At 44.7% G+C, this 20032-nt stretch overlaps 1 protein-coding gene across 29 annotated transcripts in view; it reads left to right on the top strand.

The window, feature by feature from the left end:
• EIF4G3 (eukaryotic translation initiation factor 4 gamma 3) overlaps nucleotides 1-20032 on the top strand; it is a 133910-nt gene that overhangs the window by 70087 nt on the left and 43791 nt on the right. For 23 of the 29 annotated variants that reach the window (XR_009960564.1, XR_009960565.1, XR_009960566.1 and 20 more), the window contains 5 exons: nucleotides 4565-4744; nucleotides 4999-5113; nucleotides 8953-9053; nucleotides 11703-11825; nucleotides 17681-17783. Coding sequence is in view for 23 of the 29 variants with exons in the window: in XM_062593443.1 (XP_062449427.1) it covers nucleotides 4565-4744; nucleotides 4999-5113; nucleotides 8953-9053; nucleotides 11703-11825; nucleotides 17681-17783 (622 nt within the window). In the remaining 6 variants the exon portion in view is untranslated. Of the gene's footprint in view, nucleotides 1-3666; nucleotides 3688-4564; nucleotides 4745-4998; nucleotides 5114-8952; nucleotides 9054-11702; nucleotides 11826-16422; nucleotides 16459-17680; nucleotides 17784-20032 lie in introns of those variants that run through there. The other 6 variants (XM_062593440.1, XM_062593451.1, XM_062593446.1 and 3 more) reach the window with 4 other exon arrangements.

Below are 20032 nucleotides of genomic sequence, written 5' to 3'. Positions count from 1 at the left end.
GAAGTCCGAAACGCAGGCTAACCTCTAATTTAAAAAGCAGCTGCAGAAGCATATGGGCTATTTAAAAATGGATGCGCAGAAGAGGCTAGTATAATTAAAAACAGAAATAAGAGCAAGTATAAACTCAAATGTCATATTTCCCTTTCTGACTTATAATTGTATTTGAGATTAGTTTGCTAGCTATGGCAAGCTAATTTAGGCTGAGGTTGCACTTGTAGTTTGTTCCAGTTTTAGCCTGAGGTTATTTGAGTTCTTTTGAACGTAGCAAGCAGGGTTCGGCCATGAGCTGTTGTTAAAAAGCCTTGCGATTTGGCAAAGTTAGAAATACACTCCCTGAACTGACTCAAAACTGACTGTTTTACAACTTCTCGGAATATCTCAGGTTAGAGAGCGATCGGCGACAGCTGCTGTAAGCGATCGTCTCTCGTCATCCACGGACGTGGACAGGAGGTATCGGCTTTAAAGCCTGCGGTCAACACAAGCGTCTTTGGGTTTTTTTCACCCCATTTTATTGTTTATTGTAAATAATAAAGCTGGGAAACGGGGAAGAGGCTGCGCCCGTGCGGGAGGCCGAACGGTGCGGTTCAGCCGGCCGGGAAGCGCTGTCCGGGGAGCCCCGAGCAGCGCTGCTCTTCCCCGCTGCCCTGCCTGCGCGCGCTGCCTCCTCCTCCTCCTCCTCCTCCTCCTCCTTCCCTCCGGAGCAGGGTCAGGTTATCCCGCCGGTCGTCTTAGCCGGACCAGCAAGTTTAGTGTCCGGGAGGCTTAACTGAAGACGATGGCTTGGATGCGTGATTTGGGTCGAGAGCGCTGGCGACAACCCGCTAAACTTTGCTTTTGCTTCCTTTCTTCGCAACCTTTTGCAGGGCCGCCTGGGTCTATCCAGCGCAGCCGCCAGGCTCGAATCTGATCTGGAAATAAGTGGATCAGAGCCTAATGCGAATCCCGTTAGTTAGGCTCAGCTCAGCAGAGGTTTGTTTTCAGTGTGCTGATTTCTCCTTTATTTTTCAGAGAAGGTTTTAGCATCTGTAGGGAGGGCTTCGCAGACATCTCGCTGAAAGGGGGGGGCTTAGAAATGGAGATGCAGGAGCAAACGGAAAATCGATTAAAATGCACTGGAGGTTTAACGGGAGATTATCCCTCTCCTTGATCATTGATTTTTTTTTTTTCTTTTTTAAATATAATGACAAACATCTCTTATCTAGCTGGCCTTCGACAGACATTTGACGTGGGGTCACGTGGGGAGAATGATGATGTTTAATAGAAGGATATTAAGGTATCTATTAAAAAAATGTACTAAATATAAACAGCAGGGCAGTGCTGAGAGGGTACGAGGGAGGTTACTACTGGATTTCTGTAATATTTGTGCTAATTACCCTGGCACAAATAGCAGATGTATGTCTGCAGCAAGCAGTGAATATAAAGCTAGGAAATGGGGTTAACATGGGGGGCCTGCAAGTCTGCAAGTGAGGGGTAGTTCAGCTTTACAAAGAGAAGCCTTTAGGCTTTGGTGCTAAAGAGGAATTTTTATTATATGTCATAGGAGCTCAGAGTTGAGCTTTCTGGAGCTCTGGAAGTATTTTGGGGAGCAACTCCATGGAGGAGGAGGAGGTTGTTTCTTGCTCAGTTGGAAGTCCTATTGCCCAGTCATACTGACCATGAGTAAAGTGATTTTTTCTGAGGTTTTGCAGTGTGAGCAACAGGGGCGAACAGCCAGAACTCTTTTCAAGAAGCAACTTGGTCGGTTTAGGAACAGGATTGTGTGACAGCGCTCGGTGGCACAAGACAGATCAGGGATCAGACCGTGACTTGGAGGCCGAGGCCCAGTTCCTGGCTGCCCTGCCGAACGACGGGTCTCACACTAATTGGACCATCGTTAGGTGTAGGAGGACTTAATCTTTGAAGGATGTAGTCAAGGAAGGGTTGGCATAGCAAGGGTTTTCCAACTGAAGCCATGCTGTGGGCCGGGGTACCTTAACTCTGGTCCTGACCGGGTGCCGCTCTGAATCCTGCAGTTACTGGAAGAAACAGAGGCAAAATCAGATTTTAATCTCCTTGCGTTCTCCTGTGGGCTGTCATTAGCGCTGCTTGAAAATGTCTGCACGCCCATCTGCTTAACCTTGCAAGACGAATCCGTTAGCAAATGCAAGTTCGAAGAGCAAAACATTTCCAAGCAAAGGTTTCCAATGCTTTGAGCGTTGCTAGCTTGGCTTCGGAGGGATGGGAGCAAGGACAGAGCAGAGAGCAGCCTGCCCACCAGATCATACTTGTTATGAACAGTAAAACCCATACACAGCTCAGATGTGCAGTGCTCTGATGGTATCTGGTGTTCTTTAGAGTTTTAGCTTTACCGACGGGAACTGGTAACTTAAATTTGGCCGGAGAGCTATCCCAAACAGTGCTGGCTGTCTCGTTGCGTAGAGTAACAGATCTGACTTTCTTCTTGCTGCGTCCGTCTTCCTGGAAGCGATGAAATCCTCCTGTCTTTGCTTTCCCCCCACCCCATCTCTGGATTTGAATTACCCTTGTTACAATGCGAGCTGTGTAGGCTGTTGACTCTAGTTCTTACCACCATCAGTTTAGAGTGCGTCCTCGTTACGTGCAACAGTGGTGTAGCCCCGTACATCTAGACAGTCGCACAATTTTTGTTAACACAGGAGCAGGTCGCTCTTCTGGTTGTCTTTCCCCACCAGCATCTTCTCCCCCAAACAGTTGCCTTCTCGTGATTCGGGTCACGTTGTCCCCTATGCTGGTGACCGTCCTTCATCCGGATGACCCAGGCTGGGCGCCAGATCGTTGTGTTCCTCCTTTAATTGTGTGTGGGTTTTGAGACAGGGAGCTGTCACTGGCTTTTCCGGAGAAATCAGTCAGTATGGGAACGATTTAGGTGTCATAGGGTCCTCAGCAATGCCAGAATGGCCATTTTAATTTCACTGTCATGTCAAGTATAGATGCATCCTTCTGCCCTACCCCTTCTGCCCCACCTCATTTTTTCCCAGTGCCGAGGCAGATAAGCCCAGCTCATTCCTTCATTCTTTAATAATTACCACACTCTTTTCTTCTCGCTGCTCATGATATAGTTACCCACAGACTATTTGCATACACTTCATCAATCAGCAGTCTTCTATGTCAAGTGATGTATGATTACCTTTTTTTTCCTTTTATTTGATTTAATTTTTTTTGTTTAGCAATTAAATACATGGAATTTCTTATTCTTCCAGTCTTGGTGCAGAAGTGGAGACCAAATCCATGATTTGAGCATGGGTTACTGCTATTTTCCGGTATCTCTGTATCACTCAAAGAGACCAGAAAGGAAGAGAAAAATGTCTTTGCGATTTAGGAACAAAGTCAATGTAAAGTCTTTCTGTAGTATCATATTTCCTGCAATTAATTACATCTATGTTTTTTTAAAAAACCTTTATACTTCCATGTAAAAACGTTTGTAGAGGGGTTTCTGACCCCTGATTGGGATTCTGATAGAAGAGTCCTTGATACCGGTTCAGTCTTTCTTGCTATTTCTGAAACGGATTAGCCGAAGCAGGATAGAAAGATGACTGTAATTGTGTGCAATTAGGGTGCATGTTATATCCTATTCCTTCCTATTGATCTGTAAGCTGTTCCATTGGCTTTCTTTCTGTTTCCTGCTGCTTTCTTGCTTCGTTATTGAAGGGAGGATTCAGACCTATACAGGTAATTTTTAACTCCTGGTTCTGCATGGCCTGAGTGTCTCTCTCTCACTTGTATCGTTACCACCGTAGTGAATGCGTGGATGTCTGATGCACATCTTGCCAACTGAGTTTCGAGACCGCAAAGATTCTAGTAGCTGGCGCCAGGGCGTCCAGTGCCACGGATGCTCCGTACCGTGGACGCTGGTGCCTTTCCCAGCGCTAAGCGTGGAGAACCAAATGGTTGCCAGTGGCTTGCTTGGTTTCCTGGATCTGGTTCACTTGCCTGAGGCATCCCTTCATGCAAACACGGTAGAAGAGTTTGGTGCCACCCTGGAAGAGGTTGCCACCCTTTTGAAAAAGGAGTGCAGGACAAGTTGCCCGTCGCAATTTGAACACGCGATAGATCTGAGGCACCTCTGGCCTTCGCAAGGTCTGGATTTTAGCTGTTCCAGAGTCATATTGGAATAGTTGCCTTGATCTTCTGTTTCTATAGTGTATTTATAAAGGTGGCTTCTGGCAGGCAACCTACCTTATAAAAAATATACAACAAAAATCATTTTTTCCGACTGTCATTCTGAAAGGTGGGAGTGTATAATTCAGGAGATACAAACTAATAATTATTCAAGTTTAAAATTTCTCGTTTGCTCTTACCTTTCACTATCTCTCTCTACCTTGTAAAATTGAAGGTTGTAGCATGATCTTGCTATTTGCAGATAAAAAGAAATTGTCCTGCAGTTTTCTGAATGTGTGGCAACCCTTTGGAAGTAGTATTGTAATTACAGTATGGTATTGCCTGCTGTTGTGATGATACCACAAACTCTTTTACGGAAAGTTTGACCAGTTTTTCTGTTGTTTTGGTTCTCTTCTCCTCTCCTTCCTCTCTCCCTTTCCTGCCCCAGTTTTTTCAGAGGCCTCAAATACAGCCTCCGAGAGCCACCATCCAGAACAGCAGCCCTTCCATCCGTCCCGGTGCGCAAACACCAACTGCAGTGTATCAAACCAACCAGCACATCATGATGGTTAATCATCTGCCAATGCCGTATCCGATGCCTCAGGGCCCCCAGTACTGTATACCACAGGTAAGAGGTCGTCCAGGCGTCTGTGAAACTGCAAAGCAACCCCTGGTTGATCCGGGTTTCCCTCCGGACCTTGCAGCAGAGTTGGGGAGAGGGGAATAGAAGTGATGGTTGCGTGTTCAGCAACTATTCGGTTTCGTAATCTGATCTTTATTGATTTGGGGAGGGAGGGGCAACTGCACCATTGCTTTTTCTGTATGCGATGGTGCGTTGTTGCCTAAATCTTTGTCGACTAATGGTCCGTTTTTCCTCCTTAGTATCGTCATAGCGGTCCTCCGTACGTTGGGCCCCCGCAGCAGTATCCTGTTCAGCCGCCAGGGCCTGGCCCGTTTTATCCAGGACCAGGTCCTGGAGAATTCCCTAATGCCTATGGTGAGTTCTGGTCGGAGACTTCGTGAAGGTATTTTCTGGGTGTGTTTTTATGTTGTCAGGTTGAAGATTTATAACACCGGACTGGATTAGCATTTGTTTGAACTTCAAATAGCTGGTTGTGTCGTGGCCCTTATTATTCACTCTTGAAAAATTCACAGTAGCAGATTTTTGTTTGTATGAATGCTTACGGAAAGGCTGCAACTCACAGAGCTACCCATAATCACATGTGAACAAGAATAGCGGCTATTTGTTATTCCTCTGCTCAATCATTATTATTTATTAAGGTATTGTGAATGTATCTGGCTGCCCTAGTTTCCATTGAGCTGTGCCACTGGTCCTTGACTCCGTCAGGACCTCACGACCGCTTCTTGTTAGGCTTCTGGTTTGCAGTAACAGTGGACGATTGTCCTTGGGCGTCCCACGCCACGTCTTTTTCTTGGCCGTTGACTTTTCCATATTGTCCCATGTGTGACGGCCCGGATATCTTGCAGCTGCTGTTCTGTCTGGGCTGCAAGGCAGGAGCTCAGCCACTTTTTGAGGGGCAGGTTGTCACAGCTGGAAGAAGCCTGAAGTCCTTTATTGACTTTAGCACTTGATAAAACATGATAGGTGGTTGGAGGTTGGTGCATTTGGCTTATTTGCAGGATAGCAGCTTTTTATTTGGGGGAGTTGAAATATTTAAAGGAGACTTTTCTTACAGAGGAGAGGTCTTTTGTTTCTTGTTTTGTTCTTTTTCTGTTATTCGCCCTGCCTTGCTGATTTACGGGAACACGTGAAAAATCCACCAGGACCTAGATTGTTCGAGTTGTCCCCCACTTTGTACCTTCTTTTTTTTTTTTTTTTTTTCCCGAAGGGTTTTTACCTCTTGATCTTAGATTTGAGCTGTTTTGTTAAGTCTGATTGCTCCCTTCCCACGCAAATTCTGTGATCGACTGGACGCAGAGATCTTATCAGCTTTCCGCGCAGCTTTAGCTGATGGTATTTCTGATGTTAGGAGTGAGTGATTATCTCGCCTGCCTAGCAGCGTTGGCAGGATTACTTGTTTGCACTTCACAAATATGGATTAATTTTAAAGGGGAGAAAACCCCCAGTTTCTTCTCCACATACCATTTTTAAAGGTCTAGACTCTTTTCTTTTTGTTTCATTTTTTGTGGGTTTTTTTTCCCCCCTTTAGGGACGTATAAAGCTAATGTGTCAGCTCAATGAAAGGCAGACACAAAGCCTTCAAGGCTGGTAATGCGGTTTCTGAATAAACTGGATGATAACAACTATAAGGCAGTTAGTTCCTGTTTTCTTACCCTAGGGGGAAGGAAAAAAAAAAAAAAGAGAAAGAAAAAGAGAATAAGTGTTGCATGGCTCTTTAGATCACATCCACGAAATGAGGAAATTGCCTACATTTTCCTCCTCTAAAGTTTTTCTGCCGTTCCAGAGCTAGTTTCTTACTTTCCGCTTGCTGAGTGCCCTTCGTCCACCTGCACTTGTGTAGTTTGGAAAAGGTTCCCTTCTGGTTCTTTCTGCTCCTGAACCCGCCTGGTTTCTTGCCACGGACGTGTGCGATCTTTCAGTGCCAGCCTGTTTTTAGGTCGCCGCGTCTGCAGAGCGTCGGGGCTGGAGGGGCAAAGCCGGAGGCCCCGGAGCTGGATCGCAGCCCTCGGTTGCGCAGAGGCTGGTCTCGAATTGCAGCCCGCGGAGGCTTCAGCAGAGGAGCCGGCCGACTTCGGATCGGCCTGCGATCGTCCCGTCTTTCCGTCCCGTCGCTCCCTCGCTGTTTAGAGAGGGCTCGGGCACAGCCGCAGCTCGGGGTTTTGGGGACCCTCGCCGCAAGCACAGCTGATTTGCGACAGTCCGGAAGCACGCGGTGGAGATGGGGAAAACCTTGTCTCTCGCTCGTGGTTAGCTGCTCTGCAGAGCTCTTCCCTCCGCTGGTGCCAAACGTCTTGTGCTGTGGTTGTTCCTAGCTATTGGCAGTGGCCTTTGCCTTAAACCTCGGGACTTTGTAGCAAGTGTAACTTTTGGATATTAAGATCTTCGTAGTTTTGCAGACTTCAAAGGTGATACAGGAAACCACTGTAGAAGATGACACTTGTAAAGATGGAAAGTACATTTTTTTTACCTATCTCATTTTTGCAATTTATTATCCTCTTTATGTCAGTGAGTTTCCATGATAAATTGGGAAATGCGTGATAAACCAAAATGCAGGGCGCAGAGGCTTTCACTGAAGAATGTTCCTATAGAAGCTGTGTTTCTTCCTAAACGTTATCCTTGCTTTTCAGGGTTGGCCTTTTTAGAATGCTTTTCCTTGAGGAAGAACCCTTCCTTAAGTTGCCCTGTAGGTCTTTGTGGCGTGGATCGCGTTACGAGTGATCTGATTAGATCTGGTTTCTCGGAAATTGGAAATCTGGGTAATGAACGCATCGCAGGGCTACCAGGCTTGCTCCTCTCCTCTTGGGTTACCCAAACTCTTCTCCTCGAGTTGTACGCCTGGCCAGCTGTGCGAGCTTGGCCAAAGCGTTGGTCAGACGAGTTTTGAGCTATTTTTCAGGAGAGAGGCAGGAAGGGCCTTGGTTCCCGAGCCAGGTGAGCAGGGAAACCCGAGACGTTTTTGTGCCCTGAGGACAGCTGGGTCTGAAGCCATGCTGCCTCCTGGGATGCTCAAAATTCAGCGATCACCGGGTGAGTTAGCCTAGCTTAATTGCTGTGTTCAGGCTACCTTAACTGCGGCGCCTGTGTGTCAATTAGGCCCTTCAGATCCGCACGGCGGTTGGAGCAGGTTGCTGTCGGTCCCTGGCTGTGCTTTCCCTGGTATTTTGGCAGAGCAGAAGCCCTTTTCCTGAGCCTGCAGATAGGGAAGCCACGCTAGACATTTGCTTTTGAGTTTTCTCTGCGAGGAACGCATCCTTTGAAGCTGCAAATTGCATCGTGCTGGGCTGGCTTCGTTTGCTTATTGGATTGCACCATTCACGTTAGTAATGCACTCCCATTTTGGTTGTAGTGTTCACGGACATGGTAGAGAATTTCTTTGGGGAACTACAGTACAGTCATTTTATTTCCATTTAAATGTCACTTGAATTGAAGAATAAATCACATTTCTTTAGATGCAAGTGAGGACAGACTGTCCACCTAGCACCTATACTTAGAAAAGGAAAAAAAAAAGTGAGAACTGTCTTGCAAGTTCTCCTGATCTCCAGTATGCAGACAGAAGATAGCTCTTGCCACCTTTATTTATGTCTGGCACGTCTTTAAAGCACTTGGTCATTTTGAGCCAGTCTTATTCCATAAAGAAAAAATAATGAAACTGTGTTGGATATTATGAATGTAATCAACAGTGCAGTATAATTTTGCAAGAATAACCATGGCCATGCTTTTTGATGTTGCTGCATGAGAAGAATATTGCTTGTAAATAAATTCTCTGGCTATGCTTCAAAATAAGTTGCAGTTGACCTTGCAAATTCTTTGCAGTGGTTTGAGTGAGTCTGTCTCTGTGGGCACAAAGGGCCACCTGCTTCTCGGTGAAGGGAGTCCAAGGATGGGCTGCTTGTCTTTTAATGCCTTGGTGATTTCAGCAGCTTCTCAAAAACTGAAGTGCCTGATAAATTCTTCCATTCTTGAGGAGGGAGGAAAAAAAGTAGTAGATACTTACCTGTCTTGGTGGAATATCAAATTCTGTTTTAAGGGAAGTGGGGAAGAACGAAGCACAGGCCGCTTACTGCTTGGATGTTAAAAGTTGTGTCCTTCAAAAGAAAGGAAGGAGGAGCAGGGCAGGCAGCGTAGCTCTTCTGCTTGATTTTGTTTCCTTTGCAAATTAACTGATTTTTTTCCCTGTTGTTGTCCTTTCCCAGGAACACCTTTCTACCCAAGTCAGCCGGTGTATCAGTCAGCACCCATCATAGTGCCTACGCAGCAGCAGCAGCCTCCGCCAGCTAAAAGAGAGAAAAAAACGGTAAGGGATCTTTTGTTGACTGATAACATCCTCTCTGAGAAGTGTTCTGGTTGTAAGGCTTGGATATGGAACAATATCACTGATCTAATAATCTTAGCTTAGAATTGACCTTTGTCTTCACAGCAAGGCTATTTTTTCAACCTCCTGCAATTTCATATAACATGGCACAGTGCTACAGTGGTAGGGAGTTGGAGATCTCTCTTCCCACCTTCCCAATTCACTGGTCAGAATTTGTGAGAGAGGAGGGCAGATTAATGGAATTTAATTTAAGCCCATTTGCAGGACCCACCTGATGTTTTGGGTGGCCTGTGTTACAGAACAGTAAAGGCATACCAGCCGATGTAACTTTTTCTGTTAAACAGAAAAGGTTTAGGAGTGGACTTAAAACCTGCAGGCACATATTTCATTCTAAACAATTGGGAAAAAAAGTGACAACTTTACATCGAAATGTTTGTTACAGTGTTTTAAAGACATTAACTTGCAGCATCAACCTAGTAACAGTCGAATGGATTGGCTAACTGGCGTATGAGTGGTATGAAGGAACACTGAAGGAAATGCTAGGACCAAATCAATATAACGTTGATGTTTTCTATCAGAGAATTACATTATTAAGAACGCTTAACGAGCCAGAAATACTGGATTTGTACGTGTCTCAAAATAGAGAATGTTTGTATCCTCTGGCTTTTGAAGATGAGCTGTGGTAATAAATAACACTTGATCTGGGAAATGGGAAAAGCCGAACAGTGAGTTAGCTGGGCTTGCAAGAACGGCATTTTTGTAGCTGCTGTCATCAAAGGGTGATGCAAGTCTTCTGCCACCTCTTCACCATTCTCTCAATCGTGAGTATTCTCTCTTGTTAGCATCCAAAACATGACATGGCCTGATCATGGATGGCATTTGAAATGCAAAGATGTTCAGAAACACAGAACTGTGGTTTAGACGGTTGCGGTTTCATGCCAGCAAGTTCTTTGAAAGCAGAAAAGCAACAGTATTTTTTTAAGATGACTGAGCTGCTTGTCTCTGGATGTGCTCTTTCCGACAGAGCCTGCTAACACGTGTCACAACTGAGGAAATACGAGGATTTAAAGGAGCAATTATGTTCATAATTGTATATGTGTGTATACATCCACACACACGTTTGCTGTGGATTAGAGTACTACAAGCTTTCAGGCAGGGAAAGCATGTTTTAATGCTCTTGACTGCTTGTCAGGAGGAGATAAGAATTCCTGCCAACTCTAATGTCCTTGTTGCTGTGATTAACTGAAAGATTTAGCAGAAGAACACTAGTTTCTTCTTTTTATGGAGTCAAAAATAAGAGAAGACCGCATCTTGCCGACATGCCAACTAGCACGAGTGTGTTCGCTTGTCTGTACAACCCAAAGAATCCCCAAAACGTCACACAATACTGAAGTCCACAGACCAAATCACAAAACTCTTTTGCTGCTGATAATTTTATATGTTGTTGATTGACAAAAGCACCCAAGTTTCCAGTTTTCTGCTCTCCGAAGGGTTATATTTCTGGGTTTACTTGCAGCGAGTGCGTCGTACTTGACGCAACAGGGACTTCTGCATGCATTTCATGTAGAGAGTGCTAGTGCAACCAAGAGGTTTGGAGAAGGTTTGACAGACATGCACAGACGATAGCACTGCCTTCAGTTTTATGGAAATTTGCAGTTTTCATATGGAGGATAAAAACTTCCAAACAGATGAAACTAGACAGCTTGGCTGATCCCCATATTCGGCAACATAGGTTGGCTCACGTGTTGGTCAAGGATTCGGATGAGTGCCTTCTCGAGTGATATATTTTGGATAATATTTTCTGTCCTGTTTTGAGGGTTCAGAGAGACTCAGCTAACATACTTGTTTTCTAAATGCTAGTGACTTTAGTAGGACTCCTGTTTGTTCTCCCTCTGTTTCTCTTTCCTCTGCCCAGCATTTTTTGTTTGTTTTTCTTTTGTTTGGTTGGTGTGATTTTTCTCAGTGTGGAAGGGAAAAACAAAAGCGGCTCTGGTTTACCAGCGGCTGGGTTGGCAAGGTCCCTGACTTTCACATCAGGGTAATAAATTCTTGAATTATGTCTCCCTTTCTTCTTTTTCTTTCTTTCTTTTTTTCCTTTTGTTTTGTTTTGTTTTTCCTCTTCCTTCTTGCACTCTTTATTAACGGGCAAGCTTAGCTCTAAACTGGCTGGTAAATTTTCTGAGCTTCAGTAAACCTACCTTCCAGAAGTAGGAACTATATTCTACATTAAAGGGTCATGTGCTTTAAGGCACATATATCTTTTTAAAATTGTTCCAAACTTCCTTTGCATCTAAGAGAATTTGAAGAGGTGCACATGCTTTGGCGTGACTGGTATGGTTGATGAGCTTTTTGATTAAATAATACCTTAAGATTACAGGATGACATACCATGCATTTCAAGTGGTTAAAACAAGCCACATTCCAGCGTTCCTACAGAATATCAGTTCAAGCCAGAGCCTTTTTGATTTGCACTTGGGTCTGGCTTTTGTGGTAGAGGTTAATGTAAACTGCTTTGTTGCTCATACCGAGCATGATAGAAATCTGTCCTGCGCTTGTTCTCCTTTCTGTAAACCCCAAGGACGGTGTGTCATGAGCAGACTTGTTTGAAGCATTGGTTTATTTAATTTTGTAGATCCGAATCCGGGATCCAAATCAGGGGGGCAAAGATATAACAGAAGAAATTATGTCTGGAGGGGGCAGCAGGAATCCAACGCCTCCCATCGTGAGACCTACTTCCACACCTACTCCACCTCAGGTAAGAAAGTGGCAATATAACCTTCTGTAGGCACTGTCTGCTTTCCTTGGCTGTTATAGCCAGTTCTTGTCCATATTAATGTCTTTCTGCTTTAGTGGTGGTGTTTTAGAATAACCAGGATAACCATAGCTCGGGAATCTTGTCTCATGAACTTCCAGATTTGGTCTCTGTGTGTGCATTCAGCCTTCAAAATGCATTTTTCTAATGTAGGAGAAAGCATAAATACCCCACACTGACATTTTCCATAGCTTGTAAATCTCTTGAAGAGGTCTACCATGCACCTGTGGTTTCTGACCCCTTCTAAGCTTCTGTAGCATGCTTCGCCTGATATGTCCACATGTAATGTCTGAAAATTAACGTGATTGAAAATCACATTAACCAAGCCTGGTCTAGTCCTTTTTGACTCAGGGCCAAGAGAGCGCTCTCAGACTGACAGACAGGAGCAGTCTGGACACGAACATGCATCCACCTTGACCTGAACCACTGGAAGTGGCTGCATTATCTAATTAGAAAACAATTTCTTGCCTTTGACTACCTCCTTCTGCATTTGCAGCATGAAGAGGCAGTGCCTCCTTGGTCTCCTCATAGCTGAAGAAGCAGCTACTGACCTCTTCCTGGCTCCTTGCCTGGCTGGGCAAAGCTGCTGTTTGCTCCGTACCTTCTCGTGGTTCTTTCTTTTTTTCGGGAAGCGAGGAGAGACACTGCTCGGCCGCAGGCTGCTAAACTTAAATTCTTTAGAACGATTGGAGAAGAAGAAACTCAACTTGTCCCATGGGCCTAGGAAGCTGCTTGTGTTTTAATGGAGGTTATTGCCGACTGCTCAGAAACTTGGTGTGAAGACAGTGTCACGAAAGGTCTCTAGGTGGTGGCGTGGGCTTTGGATCAGCGCCTCGCTGAGACCTGGGGACAATTCACTTTCTCCAACTTCTTCCCTGTTTAATGTTAGGAACTAGATTTTGCTAGCTTTCTGGCAAAACAGTCTTTCCTGGGCTGACACCTTAATTTCCCTCTGTGTTAGAATAGTTTTGTCTGCTGAGTGTGATGCACTGAGGAGAAAAGCCTGAGATGGCTGTTGAGCTGCCCGTCCGGCTCACGCCAAAAACACCGCTGCACAGTGAGAGTCTAAGGCTACAGCGGAGTCACTGAAAGCGTTTGGAGTACTGTCAGGGAGGTGAAAGAAGAGCTTGGCCTGCAGGTTTCCCCGCTGTTGAGATGAAAGCAGATGGCTTAAGCTTTTGACCATTCCCTTGATTCAGTCTAACCCTTTTTTCACACAAAGGCAGCATAGTTGGCCATGGGCTTTCCTCTGGTCTTTGACCTGGGCAAGCAGGGGCCAGGCTGTGCAGACAGCATGGTGCTTGAGCAGTTCCTGGTGAGCTGTTTTTGCAACACACGGTACCAGGTCTACAGTACTCGCATGGAATAAACCTTTTTCTGCTAGCCAGTGGCCTGGTGGTTCTTGGTAGTGCTCCTTTCTGAGCATTTTCCGTGAGAGAAGATAACAGTGCTGTAAAATGTTTGCGTGCCAGTGAGACCCTAGCAGTTACTCCATCTTAAATTATTTACTTCATTAAAAGTATAGAAGAGTTGAAAACAGGCAGGGTTTCAGATTGTGTTTATGGATGCTACAGCTAATACAGGCACTTACTAGATCAGTTTTGCATTCTGGAATCTATTTTAAGACATTGCAATTAAGTCAAACAGGACGAAATAAATTTTTTTTCTCAAGAGGAGATTAACAAGTATGAATTGTTATCAGCTGTAGTTTTTACGCAGTGCACACCAGTGATGTCCAGTCGTGTACTCTAAGGTATGCAAATATTACGTTGTTTCATATCCAGACATCATTTTGATTAGGTGCTTGGAACCACTTTTGTTAATTGCCAAAGCGCTCTGAAATACTGCTCACCAGAAAAAGTTTGTTAGTGCAACAGAACTGGAAGTGTAAGCCTACTTAAGCCAGAAAATTCAAAGTTATTGTCCCAACAACACCTGTAATTCACTTCTTTTGAACAAGGGTAGTATCTGGGGTGGAATTCAATGGTGCTCGATTTATGCCTTGATACATCTGCTCAGTGGCTGTGTGCCAGGAGCTGTGACCGTTACAACTTTGAGCTGTCTAAAATGAGTGAATTTTAAATAATCAACCTCAGCTTTGGTTTAAATTTGTTGAGGTTATTTGTATTCTGTTTCCTCAGATGATAACCAACTCTGGACAATTAGGATGAGCTTAACACGAAAATAAAATCTGAAAATAAAATACTTGCGTGTTGGAATGTGCACGATTTAGGGCATCTCCCGAAACAGGTGCAAGACGAGCAGTGCACAGCGCGTTCATCACAGCGTTATTTCAGGTCAGGTGTGGATGCTGGGGGTTTTGGCAGCAGTTCGGCTGCCCTCGCACTCGAAACGTGAACGTGCAGTCTCCAGGTTTAGGAGAAGCGTCACCTCATCGAAGCGACTCCCTCTCCGCTGACCTTTTAAAAGCACGCGGGGGTCTAGTGATGCTTCCCGCGTGTCCGCTGCCGATAGCCGACTCCGCGATCTCTGCGGTTCGGTGACCCAGCTGCGGAGGGAGTAGGCTTGCTCTAGGAGTGCACTGTGCCGAGAATGGATCCGGATTTAAGCAGAGCAGTTCTGAAGCAGGCAAGCAGAAACGGTGTACGGTCCCAAGCAGGCTTTTTTTTTTTTTTTTTGATATGGCTACCACTTCATTTTACCGCATCATGCTGATGCCTGCTCTAAGTCACTGCTGTAGACCAGTCCCTATCATAAATTTTACGCCCTAAAAAGGAGCCAATTCAGAAATTTTCTAAAGAGGAGCCATTTTTTTTTCTTTTTTTCCCTTTAGATTGGGATAACTCTGAAAAGGCATTTTTTTTGTACTGGTTCAGGGCAAACCCAAATCTTTGATAGCACGTGCAAGCCCAAAGCATGCTCTTTGCTCAGTAGATTAAGTGCTTGACATCAGATGGTGTTTGGTTTGTCAAGAAACCTGAGCAACTCGGCCAGGACTCTCCAGTTGGGTGGTCGGAGCCATTTCTGTGCTTTGTAGTCAGCATCACTGGCCAAAAAGTGCTTTCGGTGGCGTCTTTTTGGCACCTCTGTAGCAGTTCCCAAAACCTCTGTGAGGCTCTACGTGGGCCAACAAGCCTTCTGCCGAAAACTATAAACCCCCTCTGCCCCGGAGGATTTGCACGTATCGGGGGCGCTTCTGAAAGGCGTCCTCTAGCAGATACCCATCGAACCAGAGAAGCGCGTCGGAGCCGTGGCGTACGGCCCGCGATTCCTGCCGGAGGCTTTCCCTGCCCTGCAGGCAGGTGTCTGCAGGGGAGCGTGGATGGGAGCTGCTACGGGCTGGAGACACCAGGCTGCGATTCGGCAGCATGTTCAGGGCAAGGTGGCGAAGGGCAGGAGATACCTGCGCTTGTGCACGAGGTCTTTAAAGCTTCTGGATAAGAGAGGCTGACAGTAAGTGGAGACGTTATTACAGTTATATTTCTAGCAGTGTGCTCTTTTTCACATTAAACTGCTTGGAAGAAGTAGGAAAATAGAAACCAGGACCGCTACTAGAATCCGGCTGCAGTATTTGCTTGGTACTGACATGCATAAAAGATCGTATTTTAAAGAGTAAGACGTGCTTCTATTTGCCTGGCCAAACTTTTCCACGTATTGATGAATTTTTCACGTTTGTGTTTATGCAATCTGTGGGCCGTGGTAGGATGGAAGAGCACAGAGAACCTCTTTCAGCATCGTAAATCACAAAAGTAATTGGAGTGTTGTTTTTTCCTAAAAGTCTCTAAACGCCCTGTTTTAAATCTGTGAGCCCTGTCAGGATCATTGCTTAAGTAGCATTTATATCGCCTTGCAATGCGGTTCCCGCAAAGGGAGCAAGTGATTTCCAAAGCTCTAAAGAAAATGCCTCTACTGACCTAGAGTTTCTAGACTTACAAGTTTCTTGTCCGCTAGTCTCATTTGGTTCCAGTGGTTCTTATCGCATTCTCCTTTTTCCCATTACTTCTGTCCGTAAATTTTGGAAAATGAAAGTAATGATCCGCTGCGGCTGAGGGGGAAGTGTTCTTGAAATGTGCTCATTTGTAAAATTGTTTTGTTTGGCTTCCTTTGGATTTGGCTGAAGGTACAAGTGCAGTTCCTCGTCCGTAGTCTAGCCAACTTCATCAGGTTCGTTCCTGGAAGAGGAGCAATCCCAAATAAAATTTCACGCCTTCATCCTACTTACTTAGATGTTTTCTTTTTTTTCAGGTGTGCTTTTTCACAATCCTTCTTCACCCTTCTGTTACCCAAAATGATTAAAATAATGTGTATTGAAGATAATTCGCTCTTTATTCTGCACTGACCAGATGTAGTAGCTGAAAAAGCTGGAAAACAGGAGAATGAAAGAGAGTCCTAGGAAAATGAGCAGGTTGCCAGAGGCTTTCTTTCTTAAAGAAGTTAGGGAAGATAGTTTTTGCGAGAATTTCTGATAGTCTGGTGGAGGGTGCTGGAAGGAAGTAGACATCTGTTTCTTGGGCACTCCACTTTATCCTGATTGCTAGGAAAACAAACAAACAAACAAAGAAAAAAAACCACGAAACCCAAATTTTCTTGTAGATCATCTGAGAAGCCAGTGCAGGTAAGTTGCCAGCTAGACCATCCGCCTGCAAAAAGCTGAATCATTTTTGGTTTTAGGAATTAAATCTAGTCGAATTTTCTTCTTTTCATGATCCCTGGTTTGTGTTTAAAGGAATTTCTTAATGGGAATGGTTCTCTTCAGAACTTCTGCCCCGATCTGCGTTCACAAACAAAGTGCTGGGCCTGGAAGTTTGAGCGCATTTGGTGCCCATCCAGCCTCGATGGGCGCAAATCAAACAAGCTTTTGTCTCGTTATTTGGTTGAGGGAAGAGATCTAAAATATGTGGAATATATTCCATATATATTCTTGGCAACAGGCTGTGTCTTTTTTAGTCTCGGCGCTTGCTGGTCCCTCAGTTTTCTTTTTCCATATAGAAAACATGAGGCTCACTCTGACCCTACTGGGAACTGGCTCTTCCTGCTCTCCTTTAGACTGAAGCAGATTTTTAAAATGCCCAATATTCCCCAGTAAGTGTCATGCACAAATTTGTTTGGAGCAGGTAGTAGCTGTCTTTCTGTGCAACCACACAGGTATAACCACTCCAGGTTATTTTCCCAATGAAGTGTCGTAACAAATACGTGTGTGTGTGTACGCGTGCACACGTAGATACGCGTGTATGTGTGGTGTTGGCTTTTTGAACCAACCCAATGTGTCGTTCGTCAGTTTGACCTGACTTTTTTGGTTAACAAAGCAAAACCTCGTGAGAGTCGTACTGGTATCTGCCATTTCAACCTGCTTTTTTTCTAATGTTTTGCTCAAAAAATAACCGACATGCTGGAATTGCCCATCAGTTGAGGATGCTGTTGAGTGCAAAAAGACGCTTAAATTGTGGAGAGATCCAGCAGTCTTTTGGTATATATCTGACTTGTTTTTAAACTACTCTCAGTAGCATTTCTGCCATTCTTGGGGGAAGCATTGGGGGAATGAAGTGTATTAATAACTGTGCTGTCTTTATCTTGCTGTCGTTAACAGCAGTTGTCTCTTTTTCCCCCTTTCCTGCCACCTTTTCCTTCTTCCCTTTCCCATGTCCTTTCTAAATTTATTCAATCGGTCTGGATATCTTTTCTTTTTTTTTTTTCTTTTCTTTTCTACTCCCTGCCTTTTGCTTTTCTTTTCTCTCCTACCCGACTCTGGTCTCCCGCTCTCGCTTGCTTGTGCTCCATGTTGCTAGTTTTTGTGTTCGCACGCTCATTATCACCCTTTTTTGTACTTCAAATCCCAGCAGCTGCCCAGCCAGGTCCCAGAGCCCAGCGCTGCGGTTTATGGGACCGTGGAGAGCACCCAACTCGCCGCCGGCGCCCCTGCGACAAGCAGCCCGAAGCAAGGTTTGTTGATGGATATTTCCTCCCTGGTATTTTTAGTCTTTTTTCCCTCTGTTTCTCGTTGGAGTTTGAATAGTTTTGGCGTGGAGACAAGCAGGGGAGGGAGGGAGCTCTTTTTCTCCAGTGGAACATTTAACAATACGTTGCTAAGGGGATTAATTGAAATTTGCCAACGTGAAACTGGTTAAAAATAATTTTATTGAAGCTTTTACTTCCTAAACATTGTTTCAGAGCCCCTAGAAGCGTGAACCTCCTCTCACCCACGTTCCATCCTTCAGAAATGGGCGTATTGACTATTAAAATGCTCTTAGCCGGAGAAACTTTATATTGTTTGGACAAATTGTCAGCAGTGACAGCTAACCAGCTCATCGTATTTCTCCTCCAGAGCTGCTGGTTTATCCTGGCCTACCGTCAGCATTAGTTGATCTATAGGAGATAATAATTAGAAAAATATTATTGTGCACAGGGTCTCATAGCTTACCAAATTGTGCTTAGTAAAGCTGTTTAAATTGCACAGATGAAAGAGATTTCTTAAAATGATTACATTTCGTTCTCATACATAAGGACATGTATTTGAGTGGAGTTTTTAAAATGCCTATTAAAAAATAAAAAAAAAAATAAAAAAAAAAAAAAAAAGTGTCCCAGGAAGGGTGCATGCCGAGTCCCTTCCCGCATTGAAATTTTATAGCTGTCTAAAAGCCATTAAAAAGCTGTGGTTAATAATGTGTGTACTGCTGCCGTGTTAATGGACTCGGTGCTGTAATACAGCGCCGGCATCCCCGTTTGCTCGCTGCGCTGCCACGTTTGAGCGCGCTGCCCGTAGCGGCGTGTACGTGAAAGCGGAGAAATGCCACCTTTTACTTCTGAATGTTTCCCGTCAACCCCGAGACTACCGAGATTTTTAAGAGCGCTCGCTAAAAGCACACGACGGCCCGGAGAAGCTTCGCTCTAGAAAAGAGGGAAAAAAAGCTGCCGTCGGATGCCTCCGATGTCGATAGATCCAAGCAGCAGCAGAGCGGCGTGTTCGACAGAGAGCGAAGTATCCCTGGGGCTAATTTTGCTAGAGTCTAAAATCTAATGAAAACGTTGTTCTTTTGCAGGTTCAGCTTAGGCTTTAGGGCTTCTTCCTCAACAAAAGCTGTTTTACAGCTACACCTCTAAACTGCTGCGGTTCCTAGGAGCGTATCGTAGAAATGTTGGTCAAAAGGGATCTTTTGGAGAGCGTCTAGTTCTTAAGAGAAGTTCAGCTATAGCTATAACAAATTCTGAGTGATTTGAGTTAATGGGCGTAAGGTGGGCTTCGTCTGCAAAGGACGCTTCTGGCCGTTGCACCAGTCCCGTCACAGTGTTGCAACTTTATATGTGATAACTTTTATTTCCAGGACAAGGGAGTCTTCCTCCCTCTGCTCCACGTGCTGCGATTTAACTTAATCCCTTTGTAGGCAACTGTAAGTAAATAGGAAATAAGTGGTCTCCGTTTACTTAACTGCACGGTTCTCACTCGAACGGCTTAAAAATAAGCCAGGAATTTAACCTGGATTTAACGCTGATAAGCTTTCCTGTGTTTATCTCAATTACATCCCAGAAAGAGAGTCCAACATTTGGCTGTTTTTGGACTGGAACAAATAACACCTTTATGTAAGCACTAGAGAGCAAGAATGAGGTGTAAAATACCGCAGCTGAGATCTGGGGATGGGGGAGAGCCGTGATGATGTGGGGCATGGTCAAAATACAGAGCAGGTTAAAGGTGAAGGAAGTTTGGGTAGCATTAAAATGACTTAAATCAAGCAAGAGTCGTAGACTAACTTAAAGGCATCTCTACTAATATGTATATCAGAATTGCTTTTCATTCATTCATTTTGTGCCCTGTGGTTTTATTTATTTTTCTCCCCAAAGTAAGAATAGGCACAGATACAATTGCACTGCAAAGAAAGCAAGCGAATATTAAAACCAGTATTACTGCCTCCCATTTCACCGTGTCCATTTTGTGGCTCAAACGCTCTTGCGCCCTTCAGCGTGTGTGTTCATTTGCATCAGCCAAAATTCGGTGTACAGCTACCATTCTAATTTTGTGATACGCAGTGATCATTTTCCGGTTATAAATAGCTGCGTGCAGCACTTGGCCTATTCATTCGGTTCGGGATCAGGAACGCTGCACGTGTGCTTGTACAGGCACACCAAGCCGCTGTTATTTTTCGCTGCTGGTAATCTGCAGCCCCTGTTATTTTTCTGTTTCAAGGCACAGGAGAAGG

This window comes from Rhea pennata, chromosome 22, assembly GCF_028389875.1.
Source record: "Rhea pennata isolate bPtePen1 chromosome 22, bPtePen1.pri, whole genome shotgun sequence".
Lineage (NCBI taxonomy): Eukaryota > Metazoa > Chordata > Aves > Rheiformes > Rheidae > Rhea > Rhea pennata.
Note: the sequence above shows the minus strand (reverse complement) of the source record. Positions and strands in the feature narration are given on the sequence as shown.